At 35.5% G+C, this 17,458-nt stretch overlaps 1 protein-coding gene across 8 annotated transcripts in view; it reads left to right on the top strand.

Moving 5' to 3' along the window:
- Window positions 1-17,458, top strand: part of EVI5 (ecotropic viral integration site 5) — a 231,103-nt gene that overhangs the window by 184,631 nt on the left and 29,014 nt on the right. For all 8 annotated transcript variants that reach the window (XM_007169596.2, XM_057554966.1, XM_007169594.3 and 5 more), the window contains one exon: window positions 14,716-14,811. In XM_007169596.2, coding sequence (XP_007169658.1) covers window positions 14,716-14,811 — 96 coding nt within the window. The remainder of the gene's footprint in view (window positions 1-14,715; window positions 14,812-17,458) is intronic.

The raw sequence follows: 17,458 nt of genomic DNA, 5'->3' as shown, positions 1-17,458 counted from the left end.
AGCGCTTCCAAATAATTATTGGAAAACAGCAATGCAGAAAACTTGGTCAACCTAGCAAAAATGCCACCCTCCTTCTCTGGCCTTAAAGTCTTTGAGTTGTCTGGCTCTTGCCTACTTCTCTGACTGCATCGTAAACCACACTCCCCTTCACGTCATGCTCTAGCAACACCAACTTTATTTTTGTTTCTAGAACCAAAAGCTCATTCATTCCTACAAGCTTTTGCTCTTGCTCTTCCCTGCATTTGGAATGCTATGCTCCTCGATCTTCCCATGGCTGGTTCCTTCTCATCATTTATATCTGAAGTTAAAAGTCACCAACTCATAGAGATTTTCACTGACCACCTTTGTAAAGTAGGACCCTAATGCCGTAACTCTATTTCATCATTGTGTTTCATACTATTTGTAGCTCTTATTAGTGTCTGAAATTACCTTCACTTTAAAAATCAACTCACACCCACATGTAATATATTAGAACCTGGTTTGTCTTACATACTGCTGTATGCCTTGTGCCTGGCATGTAACAGGTTATCAAAAAATAATTGTTGAATGAATCTTAGGCGGCAGCCATGTACATGAGAATTTAATATTATTATGCCATAAGAACAGGTAGGTTCAAAGTACCTTTTTTTTATTGAAGTATAGTTGATGTACAATATTACATAAATTTCAGGTGTAAAGATTCATTTGTTTAAATGCTGCCCCAGAGGTGGACTGAAACCGATCCCATAATTTCCTACCTCAACCGTCTAACAAAATAGTAAATTTTTTTTTTTAAAGGCAAATACTTTCCCACTAAAAGCAGCCTGAGAGGAAAAGGATCTTAGCCTAATGCAATAAACTTTAAAAGTGACAGCTAAGGAAAGAAATAAACTATTTAAGAGCAGAGAGGCCTAGCAGGGCTTGGCTTCTAACCTCAACTATCTCCCTCTCCTATGTCACCACACTGTATATATAGGTAAGTCAGCAAAACCCCCGGAAGATTCAGTCATATCCCAAATGTGGAGAGAAGGAAAATGAGTATGTCTGACTGAGAAGTTGTAGAAACTTCTAGAAGGAACAACCCAGTGAAGGAGATTAGAAAGTGAACATCTGAATGTTAATTAAAGTGAAGGCCCTGGGACAACACACTGTATTTGGGAAATGATCTGAATCCTAAAACCCGGGTTTTGGCATGTATCCCCCCAATTAGGTAATACAAAATAGCTAACAGAATCTCAGAAGAATAAACAGTGCCCCTGTTTAGCCAGGTTCTTCTTTTCCCCATGCTATCCCTCAGCCCATAGAAAAATGGGAACAAACTTGAGCTTGGAGGGCACAGAAAATAGATTTTAAATATGATGGAAAGAGAGTTAATAAGTAACTCATATCATTAGAGCATTTAGAATATCTGGACAGTCACCTAGCCATGAGCATGATGAGAAGAAATGGCACAACAACTTGGTTTCTATTATTATAGCAGAGAAAAGAGAAAGAAATACTATTCAGAAACATCCCAACCAAGAAGAAAGGTAATTCAAGGATAAGAGAGGAATTACAATTACTTCATACTATAAAACAACTAACCATGAATTTAGTAAAATTAAGAAATCAAAAGATAAGATAATTAAAAAGTACACTGAGGTAAGAAGGAGGGGATTGTACCACTAAGGGAATAAATTGAAGCCCAATACACCATTGCAGAAACCACAAAAGAATAGCCTATTCAATGGACAATGCTGAAAATTGGAATATTGGCATAGAAGAAAAGCTTGAGATAATAATCACAATGAATATAGAGGTTAAGAATGAAAAACAAGTATATTAGCTAATGCTTATGGATGACAGACAGATAATCTAACACTAAGAATAATTGGTATCCCACAACAAATAGAAAGAAGATATATTCAAAAATAAGCAAGAAGAGGTCCTTGAAATTAATGAAGATTCAAAGATGCAAATTAAAAGAAAACCTTGTGTTCTAGGAAAATTTGACACAGAATGCTCCTTAAACACTTAGAGCAAATTACCTACAAAGTTGTATGGGAAGATTAAGACTTGTCCTCCAGATTTCTCACAGCATATTCAATGCCAGAAATCAACAGAGCAATGGCTATGCTGCACTCTCCAATATGATAGCCACTAGCCAGCCAATGTGGTCATAGCCTCATTTTGCACAGTAGCTACTAGCTAACATATTAGACAGTGTAGATGGAGAACATTTCCATCACCACAGAAAGTTATCTTAGTACTAGTCGACAACATTTTGAGTTTGGCTGACCCAAAAATATTATAGCCAAACAATGTGTCATCCAGATATTTTGAAGAAATAGGTTTGTCATTTTCCAGTGTGAAAAGATTGCTAGGATACTACTCTCATAATCTTGAAAAAATTACTGGATAGTGAAATCCAGCTTAAAACAAGTCAAAATAAAGAACTGTGAAATGTGGGCACTATTTGAAAAGATGGGTGGTAAATGTTGAATCTGTTTAAATACAGAACTAATACTAAACAAATATGGGAATAATGATTACAAGTGAGAGAGTTTTGTTTTTTTTTTTTAATATTTTATTTATTTATTTATTTATTTATGGCTGTGTTGGGTCTTCGTTTCTGTGCGAGGGCTTTCTCCAGTTGCGGGAAGTGGGGGCCATTCTTCATCGCGGTGCGCGGGCCTCTCACTATCGTGGCCTCTCTTGTTGCGGAGCTTAGGCTCCAGACGCGCAGGCTCAGTAATTGTGGCTCACGGGCCCAGTTGCTCCGCGGCATGTGGGATCCTCCCAGACCAGGGCCCGAACCCGCGTTCCCCGCACCGGCAGGCAGACTCCCAACCACTGCGCCACCAGGGAAGCCCGAGAGAGTTTTTTTTTTAAAATAAACTTTGACAGTGTAAAAATAACATAGCTAACAAAAATCTGGAAGTGGAGGGAGAGGGGATATGAAAGCAGGTATAAATGTACTCATATCCCAGCAAGATAGTCAATCAATAACACATACATTTAAAGCATGTAATAAAAATGCAGACTTCTAACATCTTAATGTTTTTTTGTTATCTCTTAAATTTAGAGGTTTTTTTTTTAAAAAAGGAAATTACCTCTCTTATATTGAAGAAACACTTGGCATTCACTGTACTTTCTTTTCCTATTAATTTTAGCTAATATTTAATGTTTAATTTTCATTTTTGTATTTTTAGCACTGCCCAAGTTGCTTAAGGCAAACATATATAATTTTACAGAAACAATTATTTTTCTTAAAAAAAAAAATCTGGCTGCATGTATTCCAAGATGTTAACATTGATCAATTCTGAGGAGTGTGAATAGAAATGATTGTTATTCTCTTTATGTTTTTTTTTTCAATTAAAATATTTTTCCTACTTTTTTCTACTGTATTAATCACAGCCAGGCCAGACCAACTCATTGAAATTGTTGAGGAAGGAAATTAATTTTATAGGATGAGTTACTAATTTGAAATTTATAAAGTATTATTGATATTATCTTTACATGGGCTGTCTTTGATTTATCTTTTGTTTTGTTTTGTTTTGTTTTGTTTTCGCTGAGCTGCACAGCATGCGGGATCTTAGTTCCCCAACCTGTACTCCCTGCAGTGGAAGGCGAATTCTTAACCACTGGACCTCCAGGGAAGTCCCCCTATCAAGTTCTAATACTCTAATAGTCTAATAAGTTGATAAAGATGCTTTTTGGCAAAATCAGCTCTGCATGGATCCTTTAAACAGGCCACAGAAAAAAGCATATTTTATCCATGAGGTGAATATACAAGAGCCATGTATATGGTCATCTGATGCTAAGGAAGGTACATGAGAAATTTTGACAGCTGAGGACTGAACTTCCCAACTTTGGCTTACTAACACTCTGTACAGAGGGTCCAGAAAAAGATAAATGAGTAACGTAAGCAACACCAATTTTGGAAAAATAATTCTAGCACATATCCTGCTGTGATTTGTCTTACAATTAAGGCACTAGGAATGAAATCTGGTTTCTATCCCTGGCTAGCCACGTGATCCTTGACAGGTAAGCCACTAGTCTGTCTAATCTTCTAGTGTTGTTGAGGCCAGGCTGTGCTTAGATCAAACCACCTGTGAGGACAATAATCAGGTAAAGCACCAGGCCAAAAGAGAGGGCTTATTATTAGTCTGTCAGTCTGGAGAAAATCTGGCTAAGAGAAAGAAGTGGTGATAAGAATCCAGAGGATGGAAATAACAGGCCTAGATCGTAATCGTCATCAAGCTGGGAGAAGACAGTCTAGAGAAATAAAAGTGATGGGTGGTAGAATGACAAAGCGATGAAATGATGTTTGCATAGATCTAGAAAGGCTTTTTGTAACTAATTCTTCAAAAGTCTTGGTTTCCCAAGACAGTACTCCCCAAAAGGGTTTGTCAGGTGTTAACTCAGCCTGGCATAACAGTGTTTATCCTTAGTAAATGGGTTACATTACCATATATCCTTTCCTCTTAAGGAAAAAGTGAGACAGAAGCTGCTTTACAGTGCACAAGAGTACCTATTTGGAGTTTAAGTTTGTGGTATTAGAAACAAAAAACAAAACCAAGAAACAAAAATAGAGATAAATCTTTCACTGAGATGATAATCCCCATGACATGGAATATAAGGGTATTAAAATATGACAGTTCCACCTCTCCAGAAGGTGAATCACATTTTCTTCAGTTACACAGTTTTCCAGCTGTGAGCACTCTCTCAGTGAGCAAGATAAAGCTTAATGAGTGGTTGTTCCATGCTTTCTTTTATGACAAGTCTTCTCTTTCTTAGAGATTTCTTTGTGATGAACACTATGCTTTTCCCAGCATTTAAAGTCATCTACCTACTTTATAGAATATTTTTACAAAGAGACAAATGACAGGCTGAAAGGGTTTTGTGTGTTTAAAGTGATGTTAAATATAGAGAGTTCTTTGGACCTCATAGGAGTGAAATGTTAAACACGTTAACCTATTAATAAAAGGCAAAAAATCATAACGGCTAATATTTATGTGTATCTTTTACCAAATACATATAAATAATAGAATAAATATTTACAAGAGTAATATATAAAATGCTGTATTCCTATAAATATTCTGAGTCTTTGGCTTCAGATATTTAAATTTCTTTGCCCATGTCTTCTATATTTACTCCCTTGACCCAACCAACCATTAAATATACATTATATTAGTTTTACTCTGTTACCTGTTTGATTTGAAAAAAAGGAATAAAAACTACTTGTTTTCGTTCGAATGGGAAATTTTTCTATTTCAGCTTTGACTCTTAAAATATCAACGATATCATGAAAAAAAAAAGGCAAAAGTACTACTTTAGATTTAAAAAGGCTAAAGAGATATAATAACCAAATGTAACCATGAACCTTGGTTCAATTGTGGATAATAATAAAACATTTTGGGCCCTTTTAGGAAAGTTTGAATAGGAAGTACATGTTTAATGATGCTGTGAAATTACTATTAATTTAGGTGTTGTAAGGACATTTGGTTACTTACTCTTAGGAGATGCATGCTGAAATATATAGTAGTGAAATGTCATATCTGCAATTTACATTCAAATGTTTCAGAAAATACACAAGTAGGAAAAACAAAAGCAAATGTGGCAAAATAGTAATTGGTGACTATAACTAAGGGGTATATGGGTATTGTACTATTATTTCAGCTCTTCTGTAGATTTGAAAATTTTAAAAATTAAAAAGCTAGAGAAAAATTTTGCAAGATGTTAATGATAGACTAGATGCTTTTATATTTCATACAGGGTGCTTTCTACTACCTTCATCTACACATCTAGTATATTAAGTAGGTGTTAACTGGTTAAATTCTTTAAAAAAAAAACAAAAACAAAACCAAAACCCTCTAAGCAAATTATCTGGTTGTATAGAGCATTAAAAAGCCTATGGCTTGAAACACAGCTTTTTAAAATCTGCTATCTTCCTGTCTAAGGAAGTGTCCTTCCTGTGGCAGGATAGGGGTAAGTTATAACCAGCCTTAAAAACATAGATAAAGAAACAAATAAACAAGAATGGACTCTTAGGCATGCCTATTACAATTTCTCTTTTAAAATGAGGCTAATTCATGAATTTAAACAAACCAGGGCCCCTGCCTCCTCTTTTCTCACTGCCACAATACTTTTTAATGTTGTCCACTGCTAAACCACACTTTTCTCTTAAACACTTGTTCAAAGCAACTTAACGTATTTATCTCAGTTTTGCTGCAACATAACACGCAAAAACATGCTGCTTAGAGCTATACAGTAAACATTTCATGTTTTCGCTTCAATCTTTTAGCTTGATATGCATTACCATACTTAACTGTTCAACCTTTTTAAATAGTATGTTGGAGTACAGTAGACGTAGGTGAAGGTATTTCTAATTAAAATTTCTGCTGTGACTTAACACAAATACATAATTCTCTTATTTCCTGCTGACCACAGCATTTATGATTTTTCAATCAACAGATTGAAAATATTCAGGTAACAGAATATTTTACACATCCTGAGCACAGTCCATCTCTACCTCATCCTTTCTGTGATTAGAGCTCCCAAAGGTTGCAGGGACAAAAACAGGTGAAGGTATATGCCGAAGGTCGTTAATCAACAGTCTAGGTAGTTGAACACCAGAATCACTGCTCTAAGTAAAATATTCCTCTAGACACATTTATATGTGTTATATTAAAGAACATAGCTTTGGGGCTATAACAATCTGTTACCTGATAAAAAAAAGTTTAGAGAATTGGGCTCCATATTTCCCTTATTTATTGCCATATCGCCTCATAATATTGGTACTTTAAGTTTTAAAAGAATTATTTTGTTGGTCTCCAAATCTTTGGTTTTTCTTCATTCTTTAGAACAATTAGTTTTCAGTCATAGGGGTCATATGTGTGGAATTTTCTCAGATCCTAAACATTTTATTTAGTTCCTCATCATGCATTACCAAACTTTAAATCATATTTTCTGTTTGAGAGCTAGGTTAACCAAGACAGGGATTTGAGTTCAAAATTGAACCAACCTCTGCAGACAGGGAACTGACCAGCTGAAACTATCACAGAAATAAAGTGAAGTGAAACTGATAGCAGAATTGAAAGAAATTAAAGAACCCTTGACAGTTTTCCTCTATTTTTGTTTTTAAATATATTTGCTCTGGAAATGTAGAGACTATTTGTAGATAAGTTTATCAGTCTTGGTCATTTACCACATTCACCATTGTGGTAGTTGAAAAAACGTCTCTTTTTTTATATGTAAAATTATACTAAGTAAATTCTATAATGAGTGTCAGCTCATAAAATATTAGAGATTTTTAAGAAATAGGGTAAGAAGCATTTTATAATTGGCATATAAATAGAATCTTGAATTTGTGTTTAAAAAAAATAGTTAATTTTCAAAGATGGTTCAAACCAGTGCGTTTCAAGTGTAGTTTATGTCACGCTGGTTATGTCGGAATCACCACTTGTTTAGCTTTCAAAGTATACTGATTTTCAAGCTCCATTCCCAGACATTTAGAATTCAGTAGGTCAGAAATTGGTTCTCTTAATCTACATGTTTACAAAACTCCCAAAGTGATTTTTTTTTCCATAATCATCATTAGGAATCATTGTTTTAAGCATTTCATAGATTATGTTGTTTATATCATGGTGTTTATTTACTTAGCCATATTTTTTCAAATATTTATTAGGTAGGATGTTTTTATTGCAGGCAACCCAATTCTGGATTTGTTAATGGCATAAATAATATGGCTTAAATGATAAAGGCGATTTATTGGCTTACATGCCTGAAAAGTCCAGAAGTAGGGTGTGCTTCAGGAAGTTTGGTTTGAGCTCCATTTTGTTGTATTTAACCATGATTCTTAAGGCTCAGTCCTCCTTGTCATTTTTATCTTCAGGAGGTTTTCCTTATTGTGTTAAAATGGCTTACAGGTGAGCTTTATACCCACATATCGTAATATCCAGAATAAGAAACTGTACCCCATACTTTCCAGCAAAAGTTTTGAGTGTCACACTTTGAGAAACCCCTGAACCAATCACTGTGCAAAATAGATGTGATCATCTTGTTTGAGTTAAACCCCACCAATCAGGGCATACCTGTGGAGTTAAGTAAGGATCAGGATAATTCCAATTCTATCACCACTACATAATGAGGGAGAGAGAATGGATGTTGAGGTAACAACCATAAAATCTACTACAAAATATTATAGAGATGAACTATAATTTAGCCTGCTCCAAAATTATATTCTGTCTTAATGAAGTACTAATTGTATGATTTAATCATATTGCTTTTTAGTTTCTTAAGTTTTCAGTAAAATGTGAAGAAAATAGTATCCATTCTAGAGCAAAACATGGATTTTTAAATGAAGAAACATTAAGTAACCTTTGGTAGATATGTGTCTTTTCACATATGTAAATGAAGAACAGTGTGGACCAAGTGCTTACTTTTTAGCAGGCTGGGGAGGGAGAGGAAATTAATTGCTTTTTATCGATGACTCTTCCTCCCCGTATTTTATTATGAATAATTTCAAACATACAGAAGTTGAAAGAATTGTATAGTGAACATCATAAACTCACCACCTCCATTCTAAAACTAATATTTTGATATATTTGTTTTAAATGTTGCTTTATCAGATACCTACCCATCCACCATTCTAGCTCACTTATATTTTTGATGCATGTCAGAGTAAGTTAAAGTTGTCATACTTTACCCCAGTCACTTAAGCTTGCATATTATTAACTAGAGTTATTAATGACCTTTTGACTAAGAGGCTCATACATAAAGCTCAGTGGCTTAAGGCCTTAATATGAATTAGATTATTTTAGACTTCATAATGGTAATTCCTAAAATAATCATTCAAAGATAGATCTAAGAGTGAAATATGCATTTAAAACTTTCATAAAGTTACTTTATGCTCTCTTGATATAGTTTCTTTTGCTGTGTGAAAAAAGATAATGTATTTAAGGTCTGTTCACTGAAATTACTGACAATTGCCAAAATTGTTTATATGTTGGATCTCTTTAAGTTTGTTACTTACCTTATTAGTTTTGCTTAGGAAACCAGTTAACTGGCAATCTGTTTTTGTTATCAGCTGGACCAAAAGAAAACCTCAAGAAAATGCAGGTTCCTGGTAAATTTATTAGCGTAGCTGACATTTTCCCACCTGCTTATCAGAAAGAACCATGTGGACATTGCTTGAAAATAGAAAACTGTAAAAATACTTGCAAAAAAACCTTAAACATTAGAAAATTGAATGAACTGCCTCAGAAGTGAAGTTAAATTGATATCGACTTATTAGAATATAATAGTTGTATTTTTTGGTGTTGGAAATATACAGTTATTCAGTTTTTACATTTAAAAAGGATCCTTAAAAGGCTTTATATTAACATATTTAAATGAGACCCTATTTGTAGAACATAAAAATCACAGACTTTTAGATTAAAGGTCACTTTTATACATTTCAATTTATTAAATAACATTTAGGACATCTCTCATTTTTTACTTCTATTTTTGAAATATCAGCTATATTCCCTTAAAGCAGACTATTGAATCAAAATGCCCCAAGCAGAGCTTTCCAGCTGTTGTGTCTGTCACACTGGTGTTCTACTAATGTGTGACAAGTGTGCCAGGATGGTGATTGTTTTCTCCTGGGGTCACTGCTAGAGCCTGGAGTTGCTTAATCACCCTTCCTCTTTCTTCAGTTTAGCCAGTGTGCCTTATAGGTTGTTTATTGGGGTATCTGTCTGTCTGTCCACAGAAACAGTGGTTTGATGGGCATCAGAATCTTTTTATTTGTAAAAGTTTTGCAAAAAAAAAAAAGACCCAATAGTAACCTTTGTATTTAAATCTAAAAAGAACAACTACATGCAATTAGATTTGATCAAACATATAAAGTGTTTCTCTTTGAAATTCTGCTTTTTTCTGCAGTTAATAGAAATTCGAAGAACACTTTTTTTAGTCATAAAATCTAAGAGGGCTTCTTTGATTTTCACAAGATCTTTCAGGAGTCTTTTTTTTAAGTTAAAAGCATTCCATTTTTTATGGTAAAATTTCTTAACTGCCCTGTTTTTCATTAAACACTACCTTTCCTCCAAAGAAATCGAAGTGCTATAACAAACTTTTTAGCCAAAACCCTACAAAGACCCACCCACCTTTGGAAGAAACAAATCTTTGGAGTCACTTGATCGCTTTAAAAAAATTTTTTTTTTAATTTATTTTATTTATTTATTTTTGGCTGCGTTGGGTCTTCATTGCTGCGCATGGGCTATCTCTAGTTGTGGCGAGCGGGGGCTACTCTTCGTTGCGGTGTGTGGGCTCCTCGCGGTGGCTTCTCTTGTTGCGCAGCACAGGCTCTAGGTGTGCGGTCTTCAGTAGTTGTGGCTCACAGGCTCTAGAGCGCAGGCTCAGTAGTGTGGCACACGGGCTTAGTTGCTCTGCGGCATCTGGGATCTTCCCAGATCAGGGATCGAACCCATGTCCCCTGCATTGGCAGCTGTATTCTTAACCACTGCACCACCAGGGAAGTCCCTTGATTGCTTTCTGTAAAACAGATTTAATGATTTCTATCTTGCCAAGCATTTTTTTCATGCAAGTTTTCCTGTAGGGAAGAAATGGTATTAATTATTGTTACTGGTCATTCTACAGCCATTCAGACCTAAAGCATTTCTGCGTTCTTGAGTTTCTTTCTTACAATACTAGAGCTTACCTTGGGCTTTGTCATTTTATTTGCCCTGAAAATTTTATGTTATCCCACATGATGATATTGCTATGCAGTGTTCAAAATCCTCAAGACCTTTGCCTTTATTGGGGACCTGATTTAAAATCACCTTTCTCCAAGTCTGATTCCAAACCATAAACATTTAGCTTATTTCATTCAGAAGGATTTCTCCCTAGTAGTGGATTGCACTTTCCATTTAATCAACCATTTCAAGGGAATTAATATGACATGATAGTAAAATTAGACTAAAATTTAAAGCCATCAAAAAGGATAGCTGAACACATAAATTAAAATGAGTAATTCTTATCAAATTACCCTGCTTTGGAAGTATATTTACTTACTAAATTTCTGCTGCCGTTTCTCATGTCACATATGGGATTTAGAAAGTACATTCTATAAGAATAACGGCTTCATTTATTTTATTTACGTCAATGAATAGTCTCCCTCCAAAAATTTTTTTCCTACATTATTCCTTCTCTTCCTTCTCTCATGCACTCACTACTTAATCCCTTCTGCTTGATATCATCCTTTCGATCTTTGAGATATACAGGACTAAGGCGGAGGAAGTCTAGAGCCAAGGAAAATCTTAGAATGAGATGGTTATGAAACAGGCTGAATTTGGGTGGTGAGTTCATTAGTCTTTATTATTAATACTCTTTTGTTCTTATTCTGTGCCTTTGAAATATTTCATTTAAAAAGTGGAGTGATTAAAAATAAGATGCAGGTATAAGTAGATGTAAGTGGTATTGGACAACTGTAAATTGATAATATGGGTCATTAGCTTAGGGCCATAAATGCAAGTTGCTATAGCTTTTTGGGTTTTTTTTGGCTGCATTGGGTCTTTGTTGCTGCGCGCAGGCTTTCTCTAGTTGTGGGCAGCGGGGAAGAGTACTTCCTTGCGGTGCGCGGGCTTCTCTTGTTGTGGAGCATGGGCTCTAGGTGCACAGGCTTCAGTAATTGCAGCACGCGAGCTCAGTAGTTGCGGCACGTGGGCCCTAGAGCGCAGGTGCAGTAGTTGTGGCGCACTGGCTTAGTTGCTCCGTGGCATGTGGGATCTTCCCAGACCAGGGATCAAACCTGTGTTCCCTGCATTGGCAGGCAGATTCTCAACCACTGCGCCACCAGGGAAGTCCCTGCTATAGCATTTTATCTTTAACTCTTTTGATATTGCAATTACCGTTTAAATCAGCAGAGGCTGAAATAAATACGTAAAGATTTTTGTAACAAATCCAAGAAAGCTAATTTGTGTGATCCTTTGCATAGATTTCCATATATTCTCTTCTGTTTCATTATTTCTCATGTTCATAGTGCTGTAAATTTAAGGTGAAAAATGTGTCAACTGTTGCTGTGACTCTTAGGCAGCCAGTTCACTCAGTCTTTCATTTAAGTTTCCTTATCTAGGAAATATGAATAAAAATAATACCTATTACACAGGGTTGTTGTGATGATTACATATAAAGGGCTTAGAACAATTCCTAGCTCATTGTAAGCCCCAGTCTTTCTCCACCCCAGCTCCACAAGAGAATTAAGTCCTACAGAAAATTGAGTAACTGTTTTCTCAATTCTTCTAAGGATGGTACATAGCTGGTACCATTTTAGATGTATAGGAGGTAAGTTAAATCATTACATACAATGATGCTTTAGGCATTAGGGCTTAATTCCTGTGGGGAACCTCAATTGTGAAGGTTTAATAAAGTGCTCAAGATATATTAGCTTTTATTTTTTTTTTTTGGTTGCAAGTGACAAATCCATATTGGAACTGGTTTAAATAATAAAGAGACTTTATTGGTTCATATACCTGAAAAAACAGGTAAGGAAGGCTTCAGAGATGGTTTGATTAGGATCCTGACTTGGTATCCCTGCTGTTCTATTGGTTCTGCTATCATTTCTCTGGCCATCATACTAATATTTCTAACTAAATTTTCAAAAAAAATTTTTTCTTAAATATGGGAATGTGGCTAAAAACCATAAGGTGTCTTTTGTATATATTTAAGAAGCCCTGCATATTTGGAATATAGTAATTGTTAAGTTCTTTGCTTAGATGATTATTTGTGATATTCATGTGTTTAAATGTATAAGAAAAGTTTTAAAGCCTGTAGAAACAGTAGTTGTTCTTTTACATCTATACAAACATTAGTTACATCAAACTGCTTCAGCAGACCAAATTCCAGTAAAAGGTTTTTAAGGCAGGTTGCCAAAAGAAAAAAATAAAATAAAAAAAGGTACGTATAGGAATAACTTGATGAAAGGATTTGCAGAACACGCTAAGGGTACATAAGAATGAAATCAAGGTGGCAAAGATAGTTTAACACAGAAGAGCAATCCTGTTGGCATGGTGCCCTGACTCTGCAGAGGAGCTACCCATTCTGTTGCCGGAGCAGCTCTGTCTAGTTCTTCTTTCTGCCAAGGATGTTAGGGGAAGGTGTGTAGAAGAAAAGGAGAGGCTGGATTTGGCTGCAGTCAAAGGTCCAAACCGGATAATGTCCAAGGTCCCTTCTTACTGTGAGTGGAAAGAAACATTTTCCACATTGGAAAATGCTCTTCACTACAACCCATTACACGCAAGGTAATTGTACAGAACCTAAGGCACCTTTTAAAACCTACTTTTAAAAAACCGATAAATATTTAGATACCACTAAGATAACTTTTACAGGAACTTCAGAGCTCTCTCAAATCAAAATGTATTATCTTTCTGCTCTATGTATACTGATGTTGAATGATCTTCAAGTTGTATTCTTGAGAGATAATAGCAAGTGTAGAACAGCTTGTATAGTGTCGATAGTATGAGTAAAAATATGTGTGTATACATGTGTGTTTGATTATATATGTACAAAATACCATGGAAAGACTACACTAAAAAAACTGTCAACAGTGGTTGTCTCCATGGAAGGAAACTGAGTGATGACTATTGAAAGTGAATTGGTACTTTTCTGGCATGAGTAGTTTCAGTAGATGTCTCTGCATCAGAGCTTCTTAACATTTTAAGCATCAACTTCCTAAACAAATAATCTGGAGATAACAAAAACACTCTTTAATAAGCCTTTAAAACTCCTGTTTTCACTCTTTAATAAGCTCTTTACCTTCAAAGTTCACATTTGTTTTCAGGTGGTATAAGAAAAAGGCAGCTCCTCCCCTTCCTAGTCTACTTCCCTGGCAAATGATCCCAGCATGATTCTAGAACTAGTTCTTAGGATTGGAGCACCTTTTAATCACATTCCTGAGCTAATTAAACAGAAGAGATTCAGAGCTGTCCTCCCCCTTTTTTTTTTTTTTTTTAAATTAATTAATTTATTTATTTATCCATTTTTGGCTGTGTTGGGTCCTCGTTTCCGTGCGAGGGCCTTCTCTAGTTGCGGCAAGCGGGGGCCACTCTTCATCGCAGTGCACGGGCCTCTCACCGTCGTGGCCTCTCTTGCTGCGGGGCACACGCTCCAGACGTGCAGGCTCAGTAGTTGTGGCTCACGGGCCTAGCCGCTCCACGGCATGCGGGATCTTCCCAGACCAGGGCTCGAACCCGTGTCCCCTGCACTGGCAGGCGGATTCTCAACCACTGCACCACCAGGGAAGCCCTGTCCTCCCCTTTTAAGAGTGGTTTGGAGAACCTGTTTTTTTTTCCTTCTCTGTTCCCCAGCAAAAGCAGGTTCGTAGTGTAGCTGTAGGAGGATTACCACCTTCTCAGCTAAGCATTGAATCTCTTATAGAATGGATAGAAAAGCATTTGCCCTCAAAATAACTGGATAAATGGCTTTTGAATTCTAGGGTAATTTTTTTCACTAGTAGACCCATTTGATTATTGATTTCTAAGAGTCTCTCAAAAGGTACATTTTATAGATTGTATTAATATAATTAATAAGCACTATTTAGAAATATTCAATATAGTTTACTATTAATTATTGTACAGAAATAGTTTGAGAATAGATTTGTTCACAATTTAGCCAATTAAAGGATATGCCCTTATGCTGTCCTATATCTTCAAATGTTCGAGTATATGCTGTGAGAATTGTCTCTTGATTTTGCTTTGTTGTATTGTCACAAAACAGAAAGAAGAAGGAAAGCTTCAAGGACAGCTTAACAAGTCTGATTCTAACCAGTACATTAGGGAACTGAAAGATCAGATAGCAGAGCTGAATCATGAGGTAAGTGATAAATTTTGATCTTCACATATTTCTTTCTTCCTTCCTCTGTATTGACACAACACTTTATTATTGCTTATGACTGACTCTTTCATGGTAAATATTTTCTGTGAATCTTTGATTATGATTAATAATAATATTTTGGAAGATTACCTTCTTTTTAACATGAATTTTTCTGTTCCAATATTGAGGATTTATTTTCCTTAAACCTCTTTAATCATGATCTGAAACAATCAATTAATATTTGTATGGCAAATATTTCACTTTTTTATTGTGATCTGAAAAGGTAGTTTGTCTAGGTGTCACAGTTACTTAAATTAAACGAAAATTTTCTTTTTACCTCTATAGTAGATTTGTGGTATTTACCGTTGTGGATAGAGGGAAGTTTTTTTTACTGTTGTCTTCTTTTTCCCAAGCGGTATTACTGAGATTGCAAAAAAGGATACTTGCCTAATATCAGTTAACAGATTTCTTAGTATCTAAATACTTTTTAAACTGGCACTACCTTGAATCTGTGAGGTTCAGCTCATGAAATTTTCAGATAGTCTTACTAGATACTATACTAGGTAATTTAAATTATTTAAAATAATGTGTTTGATTAGAGAGACACTTTTTATTAATGTGGCTGTAGGTTTTTTTTTTTTTAATGATAAATATCTGGCTAAACATGAATGGAAAAGTGTGTTTCTTACCTTGAATTATTTGTACAATAATGTTTATTCACAGTGATGAGATTTGAATGGGTAACATAAACCTCATTTGTTAAGAAAGAAACTCATTTTCTTCACTAAATTAATTTAAACCTCAAAGGAAAAAGTTTGGATATTACCCTTTCCTGGTATTAACACTCTTCAGTGAAAGTCTGAATGTTTTGGGTAATACCTCCTGGAGGCAGTCAACCTAAGTAAAATCTGAATGAAAAAACAAAACATTAACAAAAATGATAAATCTTAGATGTGGTTTAATTTAATTTGTCCTGAAATTTGGGAGGTCATGCCTATAAATATTGATTTTCAGCTCTGATAACATTTGAGGGATTCAGGATCATGTATAATCTTTACCTATTTGTGTGCATTTTTTATAATCTGTTCTGATCTGATAGCCATGAATGAAAGAACAAGTCACAAATAAGCATGTTCTAGAAACCCTTATTCTTTTGAGAACCCTAGGAATTATTCCTTATGTTCAAAGATTTTCTCAAAGGAAATTATGACTAAAATGAAGCAATCTCCCATTTATAATTTTGACATCTAGTGGTAAGGAATGTACCTTAACTAAAAATAATGATATTCTCCTCATCAGGAATGGCAGAAAATATAATAGTTCATGAGGTTTAACTTTAATGTAGGGTTTTTTCTGTGGCTTGTGAAAGCAATCTTTTATCTTATGCAAACATGAAAAGAAAATTACTTAACAGGTAGAAGTTTCTTCTGTTAAAATAAAGAGCTAGATTGTGCAAATTAAAAACTAGAACAGTTTGTGATAACATGCTAATTGGGTGATTCAGAATAGGCCAGAGTCCTGGGCTTAACCAAGTCCCAGTTAGAAAGCATAGTAGAGAGGAGAATGAGTACAGCTGGGGACCAAACAAGCACACAGAGGTGAGAGTGGGTATGGGGTTGGGAGTTTAGAGGAGGCCAGATTCGATTAAGAATTAATGCAACTGGGCTTCCCTGGTGGCTCAGTGGATAAGAATCCGCCTGCCAACGCAGGGGACACGGGTTTGAGCCCTGGTCCGGGAAAAGCCCGCATGCCATGGAGCAGCTAAACCCGTGCGCCACAACTGCTGAGCCTGCACTCTAGAGCCCGTGAGCCACAACTACTGAGCCCGCGTGCCACAACTACTGAAGCCCACACGCCTAGAGCCCATGCTCCGCAACAAGAGAAGCCACCGCAATGAGAAGCCCGCACACCGCAATGAAGAGTAGCCCCCGCTCACATGTCACAACTAGAGAAAACCCACATGCTGCAACGAAGACCCAGCACAGCCAAAAATAAATAAATAAACAAAATAAATAAATTTATTTTAAAAAAAAAGAATTAATGCGACTGAGTTGTGGAAATAAGGTTAGATTGAATAGAACCAGCTTATGGTGAATCTTCAAGGCTAGAAGAGATTAAGTTTACTGTTATAGGTAATGTGAAACCACTATAGGTCTCCAGTTGGAGACTTCTTTTCATTATGTTTTCTGAGCAGATTTTAATATATGTTAAAAACTGTTAAAACTGTTCAAAGTTTTATAACTAAAGAAAGGATAAGTGAAAACAAGTGAACGTTTAAACTGAGATAACTGGTTGTAGTCAACTTACTATAAAAATTACTCTTTGTTGGATCAGCTTCTTGAGAAGTTTAGACAAGTTGTCACTTCTTTAGTCTAGTGTTTTTTTATTCTTGTGATAGCACTTCACAGTGGGAAAAAAAAGATAACTGAAGTCAATCTAATTGCTCCAACTTAACTTTTGTCTGTATGCTAGAATTTGCCAGAATCTTTGGCTTTCAACATAAGAATTGACTTTTAAGTATTAATGTTGTATTTGAGCATGTGACTGTTAATAGTCACTTTATTAGCTGATCTTTGTACTTCTTGAAGTGTTGAAGGAAATAGTGAGACAAACTTTGTAGATTCATCTTCCTGAAGATACAGCAATG

The sequence above is a fragment of the Balaenoptera acutorostrata genome, chromosome 1 (genome assembly GCF_949987535.1).
Source record: "Balaenoptera acutorostrata chromosome 1, mBalAcu1.1, whole genome shotgun sequence".
NCBI classification, from domain to species: Eukaryota; Metazoa; Chordata; class Mammalia; order Artiodactyla; family Balaenopteridae; genus Balaenoptera; species Balaenoptera acutorostrata.
This window is presented reverse-complemented; position numbering and strand designations above follow the sequence as displayed.